This window comes from Piliocolobus tephrosceles, chromosome 10 (genome assembly GCF_002776525.5).
Source record: "Piliocolobus tephrosceles isolate RC106 chromosome 10, ASM277652v3, whole genome shotgun sequence".
Taxonomy (NCBI): Eukaryota; Metazoa; Chordata; class Mammalia; order Primates; family Cercopithecidae; genus Piliocolobus; species Piliocolobus tephrosceles.
In genome coordinates, this window is record NC_045443.1 from 6,050,724 (window position 1) to 6,072,336 (window position 21,613).

Genomic DNA, 21,613 nt, shown 5'->3' on the forward strand with positions numbered 1-21,613 from the left:
TAATTTTTCTTATTATTTGTAGACACAGGGTCTTACTACGTTGCCCAGGCTGGTCTCAAACTCCTGAGTTCAAGCAGTCCACCCATCTCAGCCTCCCAAAGTGCTGGGCTTACAGGCATGAACCACTGAGCCCAACCTAGGAAGTTCATTATGCAGCTGTTTCCAAACTTTCTTGGTTCACAGTACCCTTAAGGTCCCAGCAAGTTTTATGAAATGCTCCTAGGCTAAAAGAAGTACTTAACAGTTCTACTATTCACAATAGCAAAGACTTGGAATCAACCCAAATGTCCGTCAGTGACAGACTGGATTAAGAAAATGTGGCACATATACACCATGGAATACTATGCAGCCATCAAAAAGGATGAGTTTGCGTCCTTTGTAGGGACATGGATGCAGCTGGAAACCATCATTCTTAGCAAACTATCACAAGAAGAGAAAACCAAACACCGCATGTTCTCACTCATAGGTGGGAACTGAACAATGAGCTCACTTGGACTCGGGAAGGGGAACATCACACACTGGGGCCTATCATGGGGAGGGGGGAGGGATTGCATTGGGGAGTTATACCTGATATAAATGATGAATTGATGGGAACTGACGAGTTGATGGGTGCAGCACACCAACATGGCACATGAATACATATGTAACAAACCTGCACGTTATGCACATGTACCCTAGAACTTAAAGTATAATAAAAATTAAAAAAAAATTGAAAAAAAAAAAAAAAAAAAAAAAACAGTTCCAGCCAGGCGCGGTGGCTCACGCCTGTAATCCCAGCACTTTGGGAGGCCGAGGCGGGCAGATCACGAGGTCAGGAGATCGAGACCATCCTGGCTAACATAGTGAAACCCCGTCTCTACTAAAAAATACAAAACAATAGCTGGGCGTGGTGGCGGGCACCTGTAGTCCCAGCTACTCGGGAGGCTGAGGCAGGAGAATGGCGTGAACCTGGGAGGCGGAGCTTGCAGTGAGCCGAGATAGCGCCAATGCACCCCAACCTGGGCGACAGAGTGAGACTCTGTCTCAAAAAGAAAGAAAGAAAGAAAGAAAGAAATACTTAACAGTTCCATGTATTAAGTAGTTAACTCCAAATAACTTAATAAATATTTATGTCCTAACAAATTAATAGCCATTGGGGAAAATACACATAAATTGAAACAAATAATAAAAATTCATTTCATTCTTAAACCTATTTACTAGCTAACAGGATGTGTGCATTTACTACCTAACAGGATGTGTGCACCTATTAGACAACTTCCAACTTTTCTAATCTTGGTATCAGATTGAACAGCAACACTCACGCTTCCTGTTCCACAACGATTTTGTGCGGTTCTCACTGGCTGCAACCACAGAAAAGTCAGCTTCACTAAAACATGATGACATTAAAAAACATAGTACTATAGAACATTGACATGGCTGAGGTAACATTGCGTGGTGGCGTACAGATGTCAAGTATTGCTGGGCTTCCCTAAGAAATGTTTAGTAATTCCACGTCTGTTTGGTGAGTTTGCTGTGGCATCCTGGGGTGTCTTGCGTTATTGGGAACTATGGTCTGATGAAATCATTTGTCCACGACTTTCGTGTGTGTGTGTGTGCGCGCGCGCGTGTAAATAAAACCCACAACCAGAGCCCAGAACACAAATGAATTTATACATGAATAAAAATGCATGATAAAAGACCTGGAAAGGATACAAAACCAAGCCACTAGCTCTGGCTACTTCTAAGGAGACAACATTGGGAGGAGAAGAGGTAGGTCCAGTGAGATGTTTGTCAGAATTTTTCTGAAAATGCTTTCAGGTATAACTTGTGTAATTATAAACAACAACAACAACAAAACAGCCTTGCCATGTGAGAGAGTGCTAAGTTCTGTTCCGAAAGGGTCAGTCCCAAACTCCAACACACTGTGGGTACACTGTGGATAAGCGCTTCTCGCTCATGCACTGAAATTCCTTACAGCATTTTTTTCAAGAGCCTTTCTTCCTTTCTCATTTCCCACGGCGGCAATTCTCCGGAAGTGGTAGTCGATTGGAATCACCAGTAGCTGTTCTCTAACTACCTCCGCTACCACCTCCCCAGGGTCCGGCTGCTCACATCGCCGTGTGACGTGGTGGCCGTGAAGCCTGGCTGTCTCTCTGGTAGTTTGGAGCTGCAGCTTGGAGGCTATTTCCCTGCCTTCTGCTCATCTAGGTGGAGCCCTGTGGCTGGTTTCTGCCAATGAGGGGAAGGGAGGCAGGATCCAGTTCTAAATTTAATCCTAAAGTACCCCTAAGGAGATCCACATCCTAGACTGCCCACACCTCTACCCATAAATTTCCTTGCTACATCCATTTCTCTGCTCCTTTGCTCACCCATTTCTCTTGGCTGGGGTGCCCCGGGGCGGGGTACGGGGTGTGACTGGGACCAGAGGTGAAAAAGGAGGCCACTCCATGAGAAATTACAGAGAAGGGGCGGGACAGGGGGCGGATAGAGAAAGAAAGAGAGAGGAGCCAGAGCAGGAAACGATGCGCTGCCGAAAATAAAAACTTAAAGCAAAAGTTTAAAAAATAGTACATAAAATTGTCAGGGGGCAGCCTTCAGTAACGATTCCACTTTTGTGACACAGGTTCCAGGGAGTTACATGTCCCCTGAAATGAAGTGATCTGTTTCATTGTCCTTATTACCAAATATGAGAAGACCAAGGGCAGTGTGCACAGATCCTCTGAAGCACAGGACTGCAGAGCTGAACCAACCTGCAGCCTCTCAGCCCTTATCAGACCGGCTCAGGGACTGGTCTGAGACAGCACAGGGGCTTGACTCCCTGAACACCCGTCAGCTTGGGACAGAACCCAGGCTATTTTCTGCCAATTATTCTTCAGCTCATGCAGGCGTACAGGAAAGAACAAAGGGTTCCAGGTGTCCTAATTCAGCCTTAATAGCCAGAGTCTATGAAATGCCGGTATAATAAGGATGCTTAGAGCTCTTAAGCACCAGGCCATAAACAGATTTCAGAAACAGAACCAGGCTCACATCTCATCTCAGCTTCTATATTGCTACAAGAATCTCTGGTGAAACGGTCCCTTTCTGTGGCTCAGTGTTTCCCTTTGCCAATGAGAAACCCTAAGAAGAGGCTGCGATAATTATTTTTATTCTTTATGTTTTTGACCCTCAAATGGTTATTTGGTCATTTAGTGCCTCAAAAGAGGGCATGAGGGAACTTCATCTGCTCAAAGAACTGATAAACCACCCGAGGCCTGCATGGAAAGCCTGGACCATGTCTCCCTTGGCCCAGAGTGAGAAGCGAGAGGGACCCTCGTCCCCTGCTCATTGGGTCTCCCTTCTCCACCCACGCGCATGCTCCAACAATGTCCCAGCTTCCTGTTGCTGTCGTCCCAGCCTCCGCAAAGGCCCTACAATTATGCATAATTTATTCCACGAGTTTGTTTGTTGCTTCTGCCAGAGGCCTCTGTCGTAAATGTTTCAGTGCTTTAACTTTAGATGAGTTTTCTTTTGAAATAATTGTCCCCAGGGTGATGAACTGAGCAGTAAATTAACACCCCTCTATCCAAGGCCTCCTCTAGGCTCCTGTTCCCTTCGAGCTGCAGTGCTCGACATAAAACATTCATTAAATAAGCACCTCAGGTGGTACAGGCAGGGATGGGGGTGCTGGGGCCTGCACACCGGCTAAATCAATATGTGGGTGACAAGTTCCATGAAGAAACTCCCAGGACCAGTTAAATCGGATTTTGTTTTAAAGTCCTTTCAGTGATATGTTTCACAGGAGTATGAAACCCACATTTGCCATCAGCCCCCCAACTCTACTTGTTCATGTTCTTTGCATCTTGACACAAAAATATTATTTTTGCTCCTCTTTGAAGCCTCCTGTTATCTGAGCCCATCTGTGTCACTCCAGTGACACCATCACTCAGGCACGCTCCCTCTCCTTGTCTCCCTCTCACACACACACATACAAACTAACACAATCTCACACCACTGGCACACACTCACACACTCACACACACATATACACGAACACATTCTCACACATGCTCATGCCACTGACTCACTCTCACACACCTGCTCACTCACTCACTCTCAACAGTCCAGGAATGGTCTGAAAAACTGACCATTGGTGTACTTATTTATTATGTCAGTGGTGAGCATTCCTGTGCTTCTTGTCAAATTTTTATTTCTCTTCCCCAATAGCCTCTCCAGCCTCCAACCAACGACCCCACTTGCAAATGATTTGTGACTAGTGGGTTCTAAGGTTACATCGACTTATTGCCTGGACTTTCGCGCCAGCGCTTTGCCGGTTGCTCTCAGATAGATTCCGCTGTTCCTTTCCTCTGGTCCGTGCTGTGGGGAACTGACCCCAAAAACTCTATTTCCTGGAACAACTCATCAAATGACTTTTGATTAGGTCTGGCCAATGGGAGGTAATGATGGGAGCCTGGGAGGCTGAAGAGGGAAATCCAGGGTATTTCTCGTTCACTTTTTCTACCTGCTTCAGATGGCATCTCCTCTGGGATTCCAGCTCCCACTGGGTGGTCCTGGCTCCTGGGCTCTGGTAAGGCCATCTCCACTCCTGTCCTTGTAGCCCTAAGGTGGTGCCCACTTCCTGCCATGCTAATCTCTCTATTGCCTCACTGGCCTGCTTGGCTCAACATCCCTTCTTCTAACACCTTTAGAATTAGCTCTTTGTATTGTCCCTCTGCTGACCCACACAGCATGAGTTTTGTCTTCTTATTGTACTCTAATACAAAGTTTATTGGAAGCAAAGGAGGCACGGGCTGAGAAAGCACTGAGTGAAAGGCTATAGGAATGAGAGGCAAAGACCAGCACTGCTCCTCAACCTGCCAGCTCCAGCACCTTGCCATCTGCACTCAACTTAGAGCTTTACCATCTTGCAGGAACAGAGAGAAATGGTGCCCTGCAGGGAAACTTAAGAAAACCTCCAAATCTGTCCAGCACAGAGCCATCTAGAAAAGATTCAAACTAATTTAGGAAAAGAAAAATTTCAGGCTATTCTTTTATTGAAAGTTCCAGACTCAGTATTCTTTCTTGAAAACACAATCTATGCCTATATTTATATTCCCGAATTTTCCCTACGGTCTTTTGAACCTCTAGCTGTAAACTGAGCTAATTCTCCCCACTGTTGTCCTCAGTGGAAATAGAGCATCACCCCACGAAAATTTATACAAAACCACTAATGTAGGGTAGCGAGTTTGTCTCTCACCCATCTTTCCAGTGAATACCACAGTCTTTCTGTCTTTAGTTTAGGAAAGAAGAATCGAACCTGACTTTTTAGGAGTGTTTGAGGATCTGTTGAAGGAAAACTTTCAGCAGACACAGGAGCAAGAGGTTAGAAGCATTGCTTTTGAGTCACACTGCCTGGCTTGGACTCTGGCTCTACCACGTATTCTCACTGATCAACTTATGTCCCCCTCTGACCTCAGTCTTCTCATCTGTGAGTTGGGGATCCTAACAGTTTTAAGATTTAAAGGAAATAATACCTGTAAAGCTTTGTACATTACATACAATAAGCCCTCCATAAATGTTACTTACAATTTTATCATTGTTAACATCCTCCTATGCCCGCATCCTTGAAAATCAATAAGAGAAGGTGTAATATCCAAGTTACTACCATATAAATAAATAAGGGACGGTCCAATACCCCAAACCAATGGATTGATGACCAACATCATCTCTCCACATCAGCAAAGAAAACTGCTGACTCTCAGAACTGGGGAGGCTGTGTAATCTACTCTCCCTGCATGACAGCTGAGGTGGAAGAGGCCCAGAAGGCTCAGCTGCCTGGTAATGGTACCAAAACTCCTACTCCACGGTCCTAATATAGGGTTATCATCTCATGACAGTACAGAATATTTCATTTCAGATCAGCGTCATGTACATGTGATGTGAATTGTTCTCAGGGAAGCAGATACAGTTTGGATACTTGTTCCCACCCAAATCTCCTGTTGAATTGCAATCCTCAGTGCTGGAGGTGGAGACTGGTGGGAGGTGTTTGGATCATGGGGGTGGATCCCTCATGGCTTGGTGCTGTCTTTGCAAAGGTGAGTGAGTTTCTGTGAGATCTGGTCATTTAAAAGTGTGTGGCACCACCTCCCCTATAACTCACTCCTCTTTCTCACTCCTGCTTTCAGTATGTGACGTGCCTGCTCCCCCTTCACCTTCCACAATGATTATAAACTTCCTGAGGCCTCCTTAGAAGCCAAGAAGATACCAGCACCATGCCTTTTCTAAACCCTACAGAACCATGAGCCAATTAAACCTCTGTTTTTAATAAATTACTCAGTCTTTATTTATAGCAATGCAAGAATGGCCTTAGAGGGAAACCTTCTAGAGAGAGTTTAAAACAAACCAAAAAAAAAAAGAAGCAATGGCCTACAGCTAACATGACACTTAATGGTGAAAGACTAAATTTTTTTTCTCCTGTGATCAAAAACAAAGCAAGGAAGTCCATTCTCACCACTTCTTCTTTTTTTTTTTTTTTTTTTTTTTGAGACAGAGTCTCACTCTGTCACCCAGGCTGGAGGGCAATGGCGCGGTCTCAGCTTACTGCCAGCTCCGCCTCCCGGGTTCACACCATTCTACTGGTTCAGCCTCCCGAGTAGCTGGAACTACAGGTGCCCACCACCGCATCCGGCTAATTTTTTGCATTTTTAGTACAGACGGTGTTTCACCGTGTTAGCCAGGATGGTCTCGATCTCTTGACCTCGTGATCTACCCGCCTCAGCCTCCCAAAGTGCTGGGATTATAGGTGTGAGCCAATGTGCCCGGCCTCACCACTTCTATTTAGCATTGTACAGGAGATTCTAATCAGGGCAATGAGGAAATGGGTGGAGGGAGCAGGGATAAAATATATCTAGATTGGAAAAAAGAAGTAAAACTATTTCTATTCACAGATGACATGATCTCACAAATAGAAAATCCTAAGCAATCCATTAAAAATTATTAGAGCTAATAAACGAGTTCAGAAAAGTTGTGGGATACAAGATCAATATAGAAAAATCAATTATATTTCTATATACTGGCAATGAGCAATCCAAAAATAAAATTAAGACAACTATATTTTCAATAGCATCAAAAAAATAAAAATAACTATCAATAAATTTAACAAAGTATGTACAAGATGTGTACACCAAAAACTATAAAACATTGTTGAAAAAATAAAAGGTCTACATAAATAGAAAGATATGCCACAGTCATAGAAGACTTACTATTGCTAAGATGGCAATTCTTCCAAAATTAGTCTGTAGATTCAACTCAATCCCTACCAAAATCCCAGCTTGCTTTCCTATAGACATGGACAAGCTAGTCATGAAGTTCATATGGAAATGCAAATCACCCAGAATTGTCAAAACAATTTTGAAAAAAAAGTACAAAGTCAGAGGACGCATACCCCCAATTTCAAAACTTACTATATAGGCACAGCAATCAAGATAGGGTGGTACTACGTAAGAACAGACATACAGATCAATGGAATCGAACTGATGTCCAGGAATAAACTCTTACATTTGTGGTCAATTGACTTTTGATAAGGTGTCAGGATAATCCAGTGAGGAAACAGTCTGTTCAACACACGGTGCTGGGACAACTGAATATCCACACGCAGAAAAATATATTTGAATCCTCTCCTTCAATTGCACCCAAACATGAACTCAAAATGGATCATAGGCCTAACTGCAAGTGTTAAAACTATAAAATTCTTAGAAGAAAAATTAGAAATCTCTTAATGGCATTGGATTAGGCAACGGTTTCTTAGATATAGCACAAAAGCATAAGTGACAAAATTAGATAAATTGAACTATTTCAAAATTTAAAACTTGTGCTTCAAATATCATCATCAATAAAGTGAAAAGACAATCTATAGAATTAAAGAAACTATTTCTACATCATATTATTTGATAAGATTGGTATTCCAAATATATAAAGAACTTCATATATCCCAAATATATAAAGAACTTCATATATTCCAAATATATAAATAACTCTTATAACCCGATAATCAAAAGCCAATTAACCCAATATTTTTAAGAGGCAAAGGATTTGAATAAATATTTTTCCAAAGACAACATGCAAGTGACCAAAAACCCCATGAAAAGACATTCACATCATTAGTCATTAGGGAAATGCAAGTTAAAACTGCTGTGAAATACCATGTCACACCACTGGGATGGATAAAATTTAAAAAACAGATGATAAGCATTGGTGAGGATGTGGAGATGCTGGAAACCTCATAAATAGCTGGTTGGAATGTAAAATAATATCGCCACTTTGGAAAAATAGCATGGCAGTTCTTTAAAATGTTAAACATAGAGTTACCATATGACCCAGCAATTCTACTCCTAGGTATATACCCAAGAGAAAAAAAAAAAAGCTGGTACACAAACATCCATTGCAGCATTATTCATCATAGCCCAAAGATGGAGACCATCCAAAGGTCCATCAACTGCATCGATAAATAAAATGAATCAAATCCAAAATACGGAATATTATTTGGCAATAAAAAAGAATGAGGTACTGATATATGCTACAACATGAATGAATCCTTAAAAAAATGTTGCTAAGTAAAAGAAGCTGAGGACCACATATTCTATAATACCAATTTCAAGGAAGTCCAGAATAGGCAAATCTATAAAGACAGAAAGTAGAGGAGTTGTTACCCATGGCTTGGCAACTATTGGGTACAAGGTTTCTTTCTGGGATAATAAAAATGTTTTAAACATAAATTGTGTAGATAATTGCACAAATGTGTGAATATGCTAAAAACCATTGAATTGTACACTTTAAATGGGTGAATTTTAGTGTACAAAATTAAATCTCAATAAACATGCTTAAAAAGTAAATGGACTTGGTATCTTTAAAATTGAAAAGAAAAAAAAAAAAAAAGCAAATAGGTCTTGGGGATCAGGCAGAGCTGGGTTTGATTACCAGCTTCCACACAACTAGCTATGTGGTCTTAAGCAAATTCCTGCACAACTCTGGGTGTCAGTAAATGGTAGCTTTTTACCATTCAGCAGGAAGGAAAGTTAGGAGAGGTGGGGATATGCAGCATCAGGGTGACAGTGAAGGCAGAACCAAGGTGATCTTCTGGGGTGAAACAAGCACATCCAAGACCACCAGCTAGAATTTGATTCTTGAGTCCCTGTCTATTCCTCAGAAGAAGGTGCCTTTCCTAAATATTCCACATGCAGTGGTGCTCCTGCAGCAATGCTATGCAGTGGGTATTGACTACAACTCTTCCTGTAGACAAGAGCAGCATCCATCTTTATCTCCCACCTATGGCTGGATTTGGCAAGAACAGAATCATTTGCAATGTTAAAGAAACAGAGGGAACACAAGAAGGATCCTGACAATCAAATTCTAGGCCATTTTTATCGTACACTGCTCATTGGAGAAGGTCTTTTCCCCCCACTGCCCATAAAGCATTAGCTGCTTTGAGCTTTGCGTTCTCAACAGTGTAATGAAAATAGATGTTGAATGCGAAAACATAAACATATGCATCATTCATAATGCATTCAGATGTTTTTTAATTATTCATGGTTCCTGAAAGTTATTTGACCAATCATGCATATATACCCAAGCAATGTTTACATTAGAACCACAGCCTCAGTGTACGCAATTCCAGCTCCTTGGCATTCCCGTCTATGGAATTAAAATTAAATGAGTCAGTGGTCAATAAAAGTTACATGTGATTTCCATAAAATTATCCATTGTATACTGCTATGGGGTGGAGAAAGAAGTTTGCATGGCATTGCCGAAGCTGACAGAACACAGAATGCTTGCTTTCTGATGAGGGTGGCAGTGATGACTAGTCTTTCCTAAGAATGAATTCATTATTTCCCTGAATAATTGGTGGTCTTGGACTTGGTTGTCGTCTAGGAAAAAAAATAACTCAGAGGGCCACCCTCTCTGTTCTGTTTAAGTTCTGTTTTCTTAAAAGAAAAAAAAAAGTGCCAGTATTTTGGGCTCGAAAACACCACATTCTTCTGTTTTGATGCTTGCATAAATTTGCATGTTAACATGAATGGTTCCAACTTAAAGAACGTGAAATGAAATGAAATTTGAATTCAAATCCAAGATGGAGAAAAGACACATCTAAAAGCAACAGATTTTCAATCTAGTGGATTTTTTTTCAAGAACCAGATTAAGAAAATCATAAACTCTTTCTGTCTCTCTCTGCCCCCCACCCAACCACTGCTTTCAAAGACGGGTGGCACACAGAGACAGGTATCCCAAAGAGCATCCCCATGCCCCCCCAACATACATACTCTGAGTATTTTTACGAACCACAGCACCCATTCTGAAGCTCTGTTTTAATGACTGCATGCCACCATGAAACTCAGAGACATGACTCAGAGGACACGGTCAAAATCACATATCCACTTTTGGAGGCCCACCGAGATAAAATGAAATGTAAGGAACATTGTGTGAGTAGCTCGAGCAAATGCAGGCACGAATTTGCCCCTGCAGGCCCTAAGAGCCATTTCTTGCTTCATCCTTTGATTTCTCCCATTGCAGTTGAAGGCTGTATGTCATAGTGGTTAGGTGCACAGACTAATAGACCTGCCTTGGAATCCCAGATCGACCAGTGATTTACTGGCTGTGTGACCTCTGGCAAATGACTTAATCTGTGGACGTAACTTTTTTCATGAGTCTTCATTTACATGGCAATAGTACCAGCCTCACAGACTTATTGTGAGATAATGCAGCACACTTAGAACAGTGTCTAACATAGAGTAAGCATTCGATAAGGACTAGGCGTGGTGGCGGTTGGTATGGTGGGGTATGAAATGTTACTATTATTCAAACTTTAGATGATGGTAGGAACCAGGCCTGAACGGCTTCTCCTCCAACCTGCCCTCCCATTTTGACCAGACAGCACCACCCGGGAAAGAGCGGTCAAGTCATCGCGAAAGCCCATTGCCAACGATCTCTGGCTGCAGGACAATGTGAGATGTCATGTTCTCATCCCATCCTGCCCCACATCAACCCCTTCTCAAGCCCAGTCTCCCTTCACTAAGGTGTGCCGAACAAAATGACAACAGGATCTCAACAAGTAAAGAGGACCGTGAGCAACGAGGGCAGCCTCGTACCTCGTTGCTAGACTCCGTAGTATTTGTTTGCAGTTTCTGGACAGCCGACTTGTTGCTCTCCTTTAGCATTTTCTCTCGAACTTTGGTTTCATACTCAGGCCTGGAATGTTCCTAAACCAAAGAGCAGAGAGTGGTTAGTAAACAAAAGGAAGGATGGCCTTGGCCTGTGGGTTATAACCAGACACACGTACATTAACATCAGCGTTTAGGATTGGACGTTATTAGAGATGAACTGCCACACCAAACACAATCACAAGGCGTCTAGACGTCACAACCTAACATAAGAACACAACGTGAGGAAGAGACAAGGGACACACAACACTCATTGTCACACTGAAAACCAAACCTGGGCACGTTCCTGGGGATAGCGCCGGTGTTGAGAAAAGAGAGAGGAAACGTTAACTGGATGGCGGATACGAAGAGAGGCCCAGTACTTTGCAGAGCCGTTTCACCAGAGGCAGAGGGATATCCCTGGTCATCCCACCAACTATCGTCAGACCTCAAACTTCTAACTTTCCATAAGCCAGCTCCCAGCTGGAGAAACAGATGTGCCCCACAGCTGGGAGTGAGGGCAACAACAAAACTCCTTCCCTGCTCCATTATTCTCTGAGCTAAAATGGCGACCAATAAACATCAAAGTCAAGGGTGGCCATAGGGAATCTTAAAATTCACTTGCCTGGACCTGTTTCCTGTACAGCCTCGGTGAGTAACTCATTGGCAAGTACAGCAATGCTCAAGAGACCTCACTGGGCCATTCAGCAACACAAACCTGAATCGTGAGTCACCAGGCATGGGAAAGAGCACCTAACTAATCCAGAGGACCATGGTCAAATCAGTGCAGATGCCGGGGCAGGAAGATGCACGACTCACTTCAAAGAAAATTTAACTGTGTACACCTGGCCTCACTGGCGGGTCTTCCTTACAGTTTCCAGCTCGAGAACAAACATCTACAGGTGTGAGGACTTCATGTTCCTGCATCGTTGATCGATAACTCCTGGGCAGGGATTCAGGTACTGGCTCACAATGGGCTCTGCTATTCAGGGAACACACATGTCCTTATCCCTGTCCATATGTCAGAGATTCCAAAGGTCAACAGGCCAGGCTCTTGACCTCTCTCTGGCTTTCCCAAGACATGCCACGATGCAGGAGAGGACAGACCATGTAAGTGACTAACAAGCATAACTAAAACAACAGCAGGTGGTGCCATTCCATCGTCACCCATTCACCAAGGGGACATCAGTCCCACCCCTTCCAGGAGGCCTTCTCCAACTGTTGCAACATACCTACCAGGTGGGGTCTCCTCCCTCTCTGAATTCCTAGACTTTTATAGCTTATACCACACATTGCAGCTCTTCATTACGTATTTTTCTTTTATTGTTTCCTAGCTGTTGTGCATGTGAGAGTCTTCTTATCCTAATATAAAGATCAGCTACCTGCTCTGTATTATTCTGTTTTGCACAGAACTTGGCACCATGCAGAACACACAGGAATCTCTAAATGCTTGTAAAGTGCACTAGATTTTGTCTCTCACCTTCATCCGTTCTCCAACACAGCATTTCCTAATGTGTGTGCCAAGAGAAGTTCAGCTAAAAAAGGACTCCAAGGTCTAAAACACTGGAAAACACTATAATGTATCGACTTTCTGAGAGTCACAATGAGCATATTAAAAACTCTGAAAAGTGCTACTGTCAAGACACTTGCTTAATTTTCCTAAGCCCATCATTTCCCACAGAGCAACTTTTGCCTGTAACAATTAATAACCTGCAGGAATACTTTGAGAACTATGGTTTGAGGTTGTCCCCCGTGGCCTCTGAAATTTGGTTGCTTTACTTCTACATTATTCCAATGGGAGATTTTAATTAAAAACTGTAGCAGTATCTTTCAGTGAGTTCCAGAAGAACATGGGTTCTAAATCTCTTCAAGCCAGAGGGGCCTCTCCCCTTTCACACCCCGCACAGGGGCTAAGGGAGGCATCCCCAGCTGACTGGCAGGATGTTTCTGATTATCTCTGGCTTTCCATGGCATGATGTGGCAGCACACACAGGAGTTTGCTTGAATCCCTCTAAGTGTGGCTGTGGCTCACCTCCCCCCACACTGGGCCTCAGTTCAGAGCTGCCTCATCTTTTTTTTTTTTTTTCTTTTTTTTGAGACAGAGTCTCGCTGTGTCACCCAGGCTGGACTGCTGTGGCATGATCTCGGCTCACTGCAACCTCTGCCTTCTGGGCTTAAGCGATTCTCCTGCCTCAGCCTCTGGAGTAGCTGGGACTGCAGGCACATGCCACCAGGCCCAGCTGATTTTTTTGTGTTTTTAGTAGAGACAGGGTTTCACCATGTTGACCAAGCTGGTCTTGAACTCCTAACCTCAGGTGATCCGCCCACCTCGGCCTCCCAAAGTGCTGGGATTGCAGGCATGAGGCACTCCACCTGGCCATAACTCTCATCTTTTTGAAGCAAGCCTAGCTTCCTAAGCACTCAGACAGGAATCTGTAACTCAAGGAAGAGACAGGCTGCGCTGCACTCAGCTGAAGCAGGCCTGACAAGGACCTCCCTGTTTGCAGCCAAGCAAGTAGGGTGAGGTTATAGAATCCCTCAAAAGCGGACAACTGAGCTCCTGGCCAGAGCAGAATCCAGCCCCTGGGAGGGCTGCTTTGACACACCCAGCCATGGACAGATCAGCCTTATTCCTGATGTTCCCTAAACACAACAGCACTGGATGGGTAATCTGATGCCAAGTCATCACAGATCATCACCCCTCCCACCGAGACCCTGGGAACTATTTCCATTTGGTCAGTCTCCCCAGGAGCCAGCTGGGAGGAAGAACCCAAGCCTGCTCAGGACCACACTTGTCTTATCTAAAGAGGTAAGTCCAGAGATACATCCAACAAATGTCTTCAACCAACAGTCATCAAGCACCTGCTATACTCTGAGCTCTTTCCAGGCACTGAGGCTATCCTGCCAGTCCGAGGCACAAGATCCCTCCTTCCCTGGAACTTACCTCCAAGTAGAGGCAAGTTACAGTGAGTAAGTGTACAGTGAGTAAGCCAGCACATGAATGAGAAACTAGCAGATGAGGACAAGAACAGCAGAAGAAATAAAGCAGGATGACTTCAGATTGGGGAGCTGCGGGAGGCTAATCTGAAGATGGCAATGTTTTCACTGAGACGCAAAAGCCGAGAAAAGACAGGCCTTGCAGAGTCTGGGGGAAAAGCAGTCTGTGCAACAGGAACAGCCAGGGCAAAGGCTGGAATGAGCTCGAGACAGAATGAAGGCCTAGGTAGCTGGAAGGTCTAAGCACGAAGGAGAAGGACAGGAGCTGAGGTTAGAACGGCAGGCAGAGGATGTGGTTTCCTATGAAACCAGAAGGAAGTCACTGAGGATATCTAAGCTTTGATGTGATCCAGGAGGGGTGGGAGAGAGATGGGTGGGCAGGATATCTGTGTTCAGAGAAGGCCACACTCTAAGAGTTCCAGGGCATTTTTGGTGTGACAGAAGGTAATGGGTAAGAGTGGCCCACTGAGCTGAAGATGATCCCATTTCAGAGTATAAAACTCTGGAGTTCTGGCAATCTCCCTGCAACAAGGACAAACAGGATCACAGGAGTCCTTCAATAAGTCCCATGGTGATGTCTACAGGGACACCCATAGGCAGACCTGCACCGGCCCAGAGGGTGGGCTCGCAGGCTTGGTAGATGCCTTCCTTCCCCACCCTCATAAGAAAGCAGTCTCTAGTCTTCTTACGGCTTCTCTCTGGTTTCCAAGCTGGACTTAAGCCCTACTGCTTGTTCTACCCCTCCTGGGGTGACCCACCTGCTGGAGGCACCCAGGTGGGAGGACTAGAGGGTGCACAAGCTTTGGTGTATGTCAGTTGGCACCCTCCTTTCCCCTGGGAAGCAAGTGCTTCCTATTGGATACCACGGGGAAGAAAGATGTCTCAAGGTTATAGACAGCTAGACTCGCAAGTATTCCTGATACTGGGAGGTGTCTGGTTAAAAGAGAAAAAAACTTCGGGCAGCATCACGAGGTCAGGAGATTGAGACCATCACGGCTAACGTGGTGAAACCCCGTCTCTACTAAAAATACAAAAAAAAATTAGCCGGGTGTGGTGGCAGGCGCCTGTAGTCCCAGCCACTCAGGAGGCTGAGGCAGGCGAATAGCGTGAACCTGGGAGGCAGAGCTTGCAGTGAGCTGAGATCATGCCACTGCACTCAAGCCTGGGCAACTGAGACTCCGTCTCAAAAAACAACAAAAAACAAAAAAAACGTCTAATCATGGCTTTCAAGGACCCCTGCCTCCCTCCCTCCAATGCCCAAGTAACATCTGCCTTCCACTCACTCCTCATTTTGAATGTGGGTTAAATGCTTCATGTAAGTCCTAGGACCCTTGTTCAAGTCATTCGTACCTTGCTATCCTGACCTTCAAGCCTTCCCATGGCCTGGGAGATACAGATTAGCAATCAGGACCGCCCCCCCCTCCCCGACCCGGTCACCAGACTATGCTTTTCCCTTGTCACCACTGCATATTGAGCCCTGTCCCCTGCAGCCAACTTGGCTTTCAAGATATCTTGTTGTTGCCTATCTACACCCCTTGCTTTCCCAGGTCAAGGCTTCTGCTGCTGTTTCTTTCTTGTAGGCGCCCCTTCTTCCCTTTGCTGTCCATTAAAAGCCAACCAGTCTTCAAAACCCTGATTTTTAAAGAATTTCCTCTCTACATTAGCCGGAGCGATTTCTCTCGCACACTCTCCATTCTATTCTAAATATTTATAGACCAAAGAGCACCCTGCTGAATGCAGCCCCTTGGAGATGAGACACTAGGCCTGAGATAATTCCATATTCCATACAAAAACCTAGTATGTAGTAGATGCTTAATGGCCATGTTCAGAATTAAACTGAAATTGATGTGTGCTAATCCAAACTAGAAATGCATTAAAGGAAAAGTTGAGGCTGGCCTGCGCACGTGCGGGCCACACCAATCACGCTACAGAACCAACCAGCCTTGTAGCAACCTCACACAGAGATCCCATCCGGATTGTCTCCTTAGGCCCCAGGTACACCCAGTCTTGGCCAGGCCCCTCTCAGCCAGCACATGAGCTCCTCAAATCATGTACCTCCCAGGAAGTTACCATGGCTCATTGGGTTAAACAGATAAACAGGAAACCTGGCTAGAGAAAGAAAAATGGATTATAGTCTCACTCCTGCCAGGGGCTTGTTACAGAGATTTCAAGGGTATTGAGTTATAACTGAGGCTTTTCTGATGGAGAGAGTATGTTTACACTTGCCCTCTAACAGCGAGATGTGAGGGCTTCTTCCACTCTACTCGGCAGACACACTTAACTTGTCTCTGGCCCTACACAGGCTTGGATGCCGGGATGCATCTTCTTTTTTTGGAAACGTTCTATGGCATTAGGGGAGTAGGCACTATACCCTCCCCATCTCCCCCAGCCTCCCTCTCTCTCTGTCTCTCTCATGTATATGAGACATATTTCAGCTAAATCAAATGGGACCAATAATACAAAGATTTTCCCACTAGATCACCCACATTCAAACTTCTAGAGGTCTTTCTACTGGAAGGACCAGTTTGGGAATTTTCTTGCAAGAAATGCAACTGTCTTTATTATTCTCTGTTGCTTCTCTTCCTAAATAATTTGAATCCTCTCTGAAGGCAGAATGCATATGTATATTCTCTCTTTCACCACAGAGTTCACGATAGTATTAGTCTCAGGGTATATGCTCAATACCTAGGACTGGAGAAGAGTGGGTGCATGTACCCAATATATGGTAAGGCAATGGGGTGGAGTGGGATGGGGATGCAATTAAGTGAGAACCCATGGGAGGTAGAGAAAGGCTACAGCATTACATCTCTCCTTCTAGCACTTTCAGGCAGCACACCCTGCACTGGTAGATTCCATTCCATGCAGCTGCCCCGTGGGTCCTGCCATTCTTCAGCCCACCTGCTCAAAGGCAAGTAGACTACCTAGAGCATTAAGGAGAAGAAATGGTGACATGTCACAGACGTGGGGACATACAGGCTTGGGAAGAGACTAAATTAGTGATTCCACTTCTCTCTCATAAAGTGTCAGGGCCACAAGGTCCCAGGTCCCTAGTCCAAGGCAATCACTGCAGGAGAGTAAGGAGCAGGCTTGTGTTCCATGCAGCCACCTTACCGCTGTGGCCTTACTGCTATGGCCAGCCCTTGCAAGTGGGTACTCAGGCAACTGAAAGTGCCTCCTGTCCCTCCTAGACACGGCCCTCAGCCCCTCACCCACGATATCCACACTATTGAGAGTCCCTGCCTGATATCCCATCCATGGTGGCACCTGGTATCAGGAGGCCTTGAAGATGTTAATGGTCAGAACAGAGGGGCGTGCTGGGTTTGGAAGTGAAAGAAGAGGGGAGGAGAGCTGAGTGGCAGTGGGGTTGCTTTGGGAGGAGCAGGAGTTATGGTGGGAACAAATCATCGGAGCAAGCATGACACACCACCCATCATTGGCTCACCAGCATCGAGACTCGGGGGCTAGTCCTCAGAAGAGCTATGAGGGAAGGCTGATTTATGTGCATTATTTAAAGATCATCTGTCCAGAACACTGCTCTAGAAGAACCTACCCTTTCCCTTAGCTCACGCCTCCGCAACTCCCCAGTTTCACACACAGTGCACGGGCTTATACCACAGAGGTTTAGCGGTTCTTTCTTCTTTCACAGACATCAAAGACAACCAGCACCTGACACCCTGCCTCTCCTTGGGCCCTCGGGAGGCTCCCAGGGCATTCTGACACATCCCTGATTCTCTGGCTTTACGATTTCAAGATGACCTCTTGCCTCTTGTTTTCTTGCATCTTCTGCCACCTCTTTCCCCAGAAGAGGGCACCGGGACATCTGCCCAAACACCAGGCTCAATGCCCTCCAGCTCAAGGGAAGAGGTGGCACTTGAACTTTTGGCCTCAGTGCAGGTCAACCATGGCCCAGCCCATGGAGCCAAGCTACACAGGCAGCCACTGTGAGACCCAGCCAGTGACAGCAAACATACATGGTTATCTCACTTAAGAGAGTCCATTTCCAAGGTCAAAACAAAGCAAAAGCCCACAGAAATATGTGAGAAACATGTGAGAGAACTCACTTCTTCCTCTTCTATGCCAGTCAGGTCCCAAAAGTAGCCCAGTCGCATCTGCAGCCTCTTCCAGTTTTCCAGGAACATGGTAGCTTAAAAAGAACAACAACAACAAAAAAACACTCAATTATTTTTGAAGAGTGGATTCTGTACCCTTTGGGCTCACCAGTGGAGGTGGGGGATAAACTAATAGATTTTCAATTTAGGAGCTCTCTGGAATGCATTTAGCCTCTTTTTCCCCACTTCTAGTTGAAACTGCTAGAAATACTCCACATCCTTGAGAGTCACTAGATACGTTAAACACACACACACACACACACACACACACACACTCCTTTCTCCACTTCTAAGTTGTGAGAAGAGGGTAAACACTGATCTGGAGAAGTAAAGTAAGGATGGCAGGATGAAGAAAATAAAAAGGGAGGGGTCTGTAGGATTTTTTGACAAGTCTCATCTTGCCTATGCAATCCATTCTTTCTTCCTTCACCTTCCTCAGCACTCTCGCTTTTCCCCTACATTTCTGTCTTTCTGTCCCCAGCACCACTTGCCTCATTTGGACCCTAATCATATCATTCTGCGGTTACATAACAGTCTCCTAACAGTTCTGCCTGACTCCAGACTTTCAGCTTTCCAACCCATCCTGCATGTAACGGATAGAATAATCTCTGTAAAGTGGTATGCATTCATTCTTCCATTTGCTGAGCAAATAGTTGTAGAATGCCTGCCACACCTACACATCCATCAGTTTGCCTGCCCCACCCACCGCCCTTTGACGGACCAGCATGCCTTTCTCAGCATGCTCTAGGAAGAACCTGATCCCCCCACCAGCCCAACCCTACAGCTACGGTTTGTTATACCAGAGCTGAACACCTGATCCAGGGCCTGCTGATAGAGCAGGCAGATTCCCTCTTTTGAAAACTGAAACTAAAAACACAAAGAGGAGCAGGGAAGGGAGAGACCACGCAGCACCTGAAAGGAGGGAAGGCCTTAGTTTCCGACAGCATCTCCAGCTCCAGTTCCCAAGAGGCCTGGCTATATTTCATTTCCTACACCCAGGAGCTTGCCTCTTGCTTTCTTAAAATAAATCTCTTGTTATTTGAGGAAGTTTGAGTGAATTTCTAATCCTGCAAAAGTACCAGTCCCGACTAAGGTATCTGCAATGCACAAAACACCATTCTAGGCATTGTCGGGGAGATCAGGTGAACTTCATGTGGATTTTGCTTCTCAAGTTGTTTACAGTCTGTGAGAAGAGATTGTAAACAACTACAATACAAGGCATAGAGTGATCGAGGCCCTAAGAATGACACAGATGAAAAAGCTGTGGGCTTGTGAAGAGAAGTGCTACCTGCCAGAGGAGGCATCCGAGCTGATTTTTGAAGGACAATGGCATATGGGCACGGAAGGAGTGGGCAGAGGAAGGGTGCCAACACTACCAGCCTACATGTTCAATGGCTCCTTACAGTCTAAGTTCTTCTCTCTGGATTCCAGGACTATGTATGTCAAGACTGAACCATCTATCTGAATCTCATCCTGCCATTTGTCAACGTACATCTTGCAGCTGGGTCATCCCCTCACCATCTTCTCCATACTCGATTTGCACCCATTGTCCCTCTCTCCTGTGCTATCCTCCAGCTTCTACCCTCATCCTATCCTGACCCAGCTCAAGTCCCCCTCTTCCATAAGATCAGTCCCCACGGCACCCTGTCCTCCTCACTCCTACTGCCCTATGTTCATGGCACCCTGGAGAGGGAGGGGACATGACATTCCCTGAGACCACCCCTACAGATCCACCCCACCCCTAGCAGGAGCCTGAGCACACTTCACTACATGCCATGCCTGACTACTGGCCGGCACTTCATGTCTGTGATGTAATAACAGGACTGTAAACTCTTCCTGGCTCTTAGCTGCCTATGTCTACCTCAGTCACAGCTCAGAACTGAGAATAGCAAACACTGATGCACTGGTTGAATACACAAGTACTTAAAGCTGCATTTGTTTTACTTGCATTTGGTGCATTTGTTTTACTTGCATTTACTACATTATGGTGCACTGATTTGCATGTTTTCATCTGACATGACATTTTACATGCACTGATTTGCAAGATTTTCTCCCTTGGATTTGAGGCCTTTCTCAACTGAGTGTATTCTGACCTCCCAACACTGGCTTTGGCCCGGAGATACTAAGAATGGTAGTAAGTCCCTCCTCTTCCTACTGCTCCTTCCTTGGTTCCTGAGGAGGGCTGTGCACATAGCAGGGCCCAGAGTACGGACTGACTGGTGTCTCCATGAAGGGAGGAAGTCAGACTGCAGGACAGATGAGAGGGGCAAAAGAGTCATGGACAGATGAGTCGTGAGGGCAAGGGAGGCAACCATCAAACTGATGACGAGCAGCTCCCAGTTCTATGCCAGGCACTATGCTACACACTTTGCATGCATACCTCATTCACCTGTCACAAGAATGCTGTGGGGTAGGTATTATTTCACTCAACTTATAGATGAGGACAACGATGCCCAAAGATTAAGTAATGTGCCCAAGATAACAGGGCACCTTGGTCAAGGGTATTGACTTTAGTGTCACACAACTAGGTTCATATTTACCTGCTCTAGAATCCCTAGCTGGTAAGGAGCAGAACTGAGACACACATTAGGTCTGCCTAGGTCAGTGTCCTTAACCTCTATTCAGAAAATAGTTCTGAAACCCTGTCTCTTTCCTTCCCTTTTCAGCAGGACCTCACTCTCTTTCCCAATGTTCCCTAGAGTTTGAAGTCAGAGTCACAGGGGAGCTGTGTCTGAAGACTCCAACAGACTCAGGTCCTGCTGACTGGTATCCCCCAAGACCTCCCGACTCCACATCGCCCCTTCCACTGCCACCAGCAGCCCAAGTCTCTCTCTACATACAGCCATTTCTTCCCAGCCTTATTCCCGGCAGGCTTGGGCCCTGGCCCAGGCCCACCCAGCACAGCACCACTAATCATAATAATCAGGGTAATGAGAGGCATTACTATTATTTTTAATTGTAATTTGTAGACAATCTTGCCTAAGGGCTCCTGGCTGCTGTAACTGAATACACAATCACATAAAGCACAGCAAGGCTGTCAAAAAACAAAACCAAATCCTACCCTATGCCAGGAAGCTCTGGTACAATCCCACCTCTGGGTACTTTCCCTGCACTGTCATGTGAGAGGAAGACAGTAGGTCCGGGGTGGGGCAGGAAAAGACTGAGGGTCTCAGAAGGGGTGGGAGATAGCTGTCCATTACAGCTATCGAGGGAAGAGAAGAGGCAGTTGTTGAAACTTGAAACTAGGAAGTACAATTGAAAACCAAGTTTCTCTGCAACAGGGAATTATGTGTCCCAAGAAAGTTCTTGAAGGATTATAGACCTGGAGTTATTAGGCTTCAGCTACTCAATGGTGGTAAT

The 21,613-nt window shown here is 45.3% G+C and overlaps 1 protein-coding gene across 1 annotated transcript in view; it reads right to left on the bottom strand.

The window, feature by feature from the left end:
- Positions 1 to 21,613, bottom strand: part of ANO2 (anoctamin 2) — a 364,608-nt gene that overhangs the window by 152,644 nt on the left and 190,351 nt on the right. The window contains exons 14-16 of the mRNA XM_031936252.1: positions 18,206 to 18,288; positions 11,443 to 11,454; positions 11,097 to 11,207 (exon numbers count right to left, since the gene is read on the bottom strand). Coding sequence (XP_031792112.1) covers positions 11,097 to 11,207; positions 11,443 to 11,454; positions 18,206 to 18,288 — 206 coding nt within the window. The remainder of the gene's footprint in view (positions 1 to 11,096; positions 11,208 to 11,442; positions 11,455 to 18,205; positions 18,289 to 21,613) is intronic.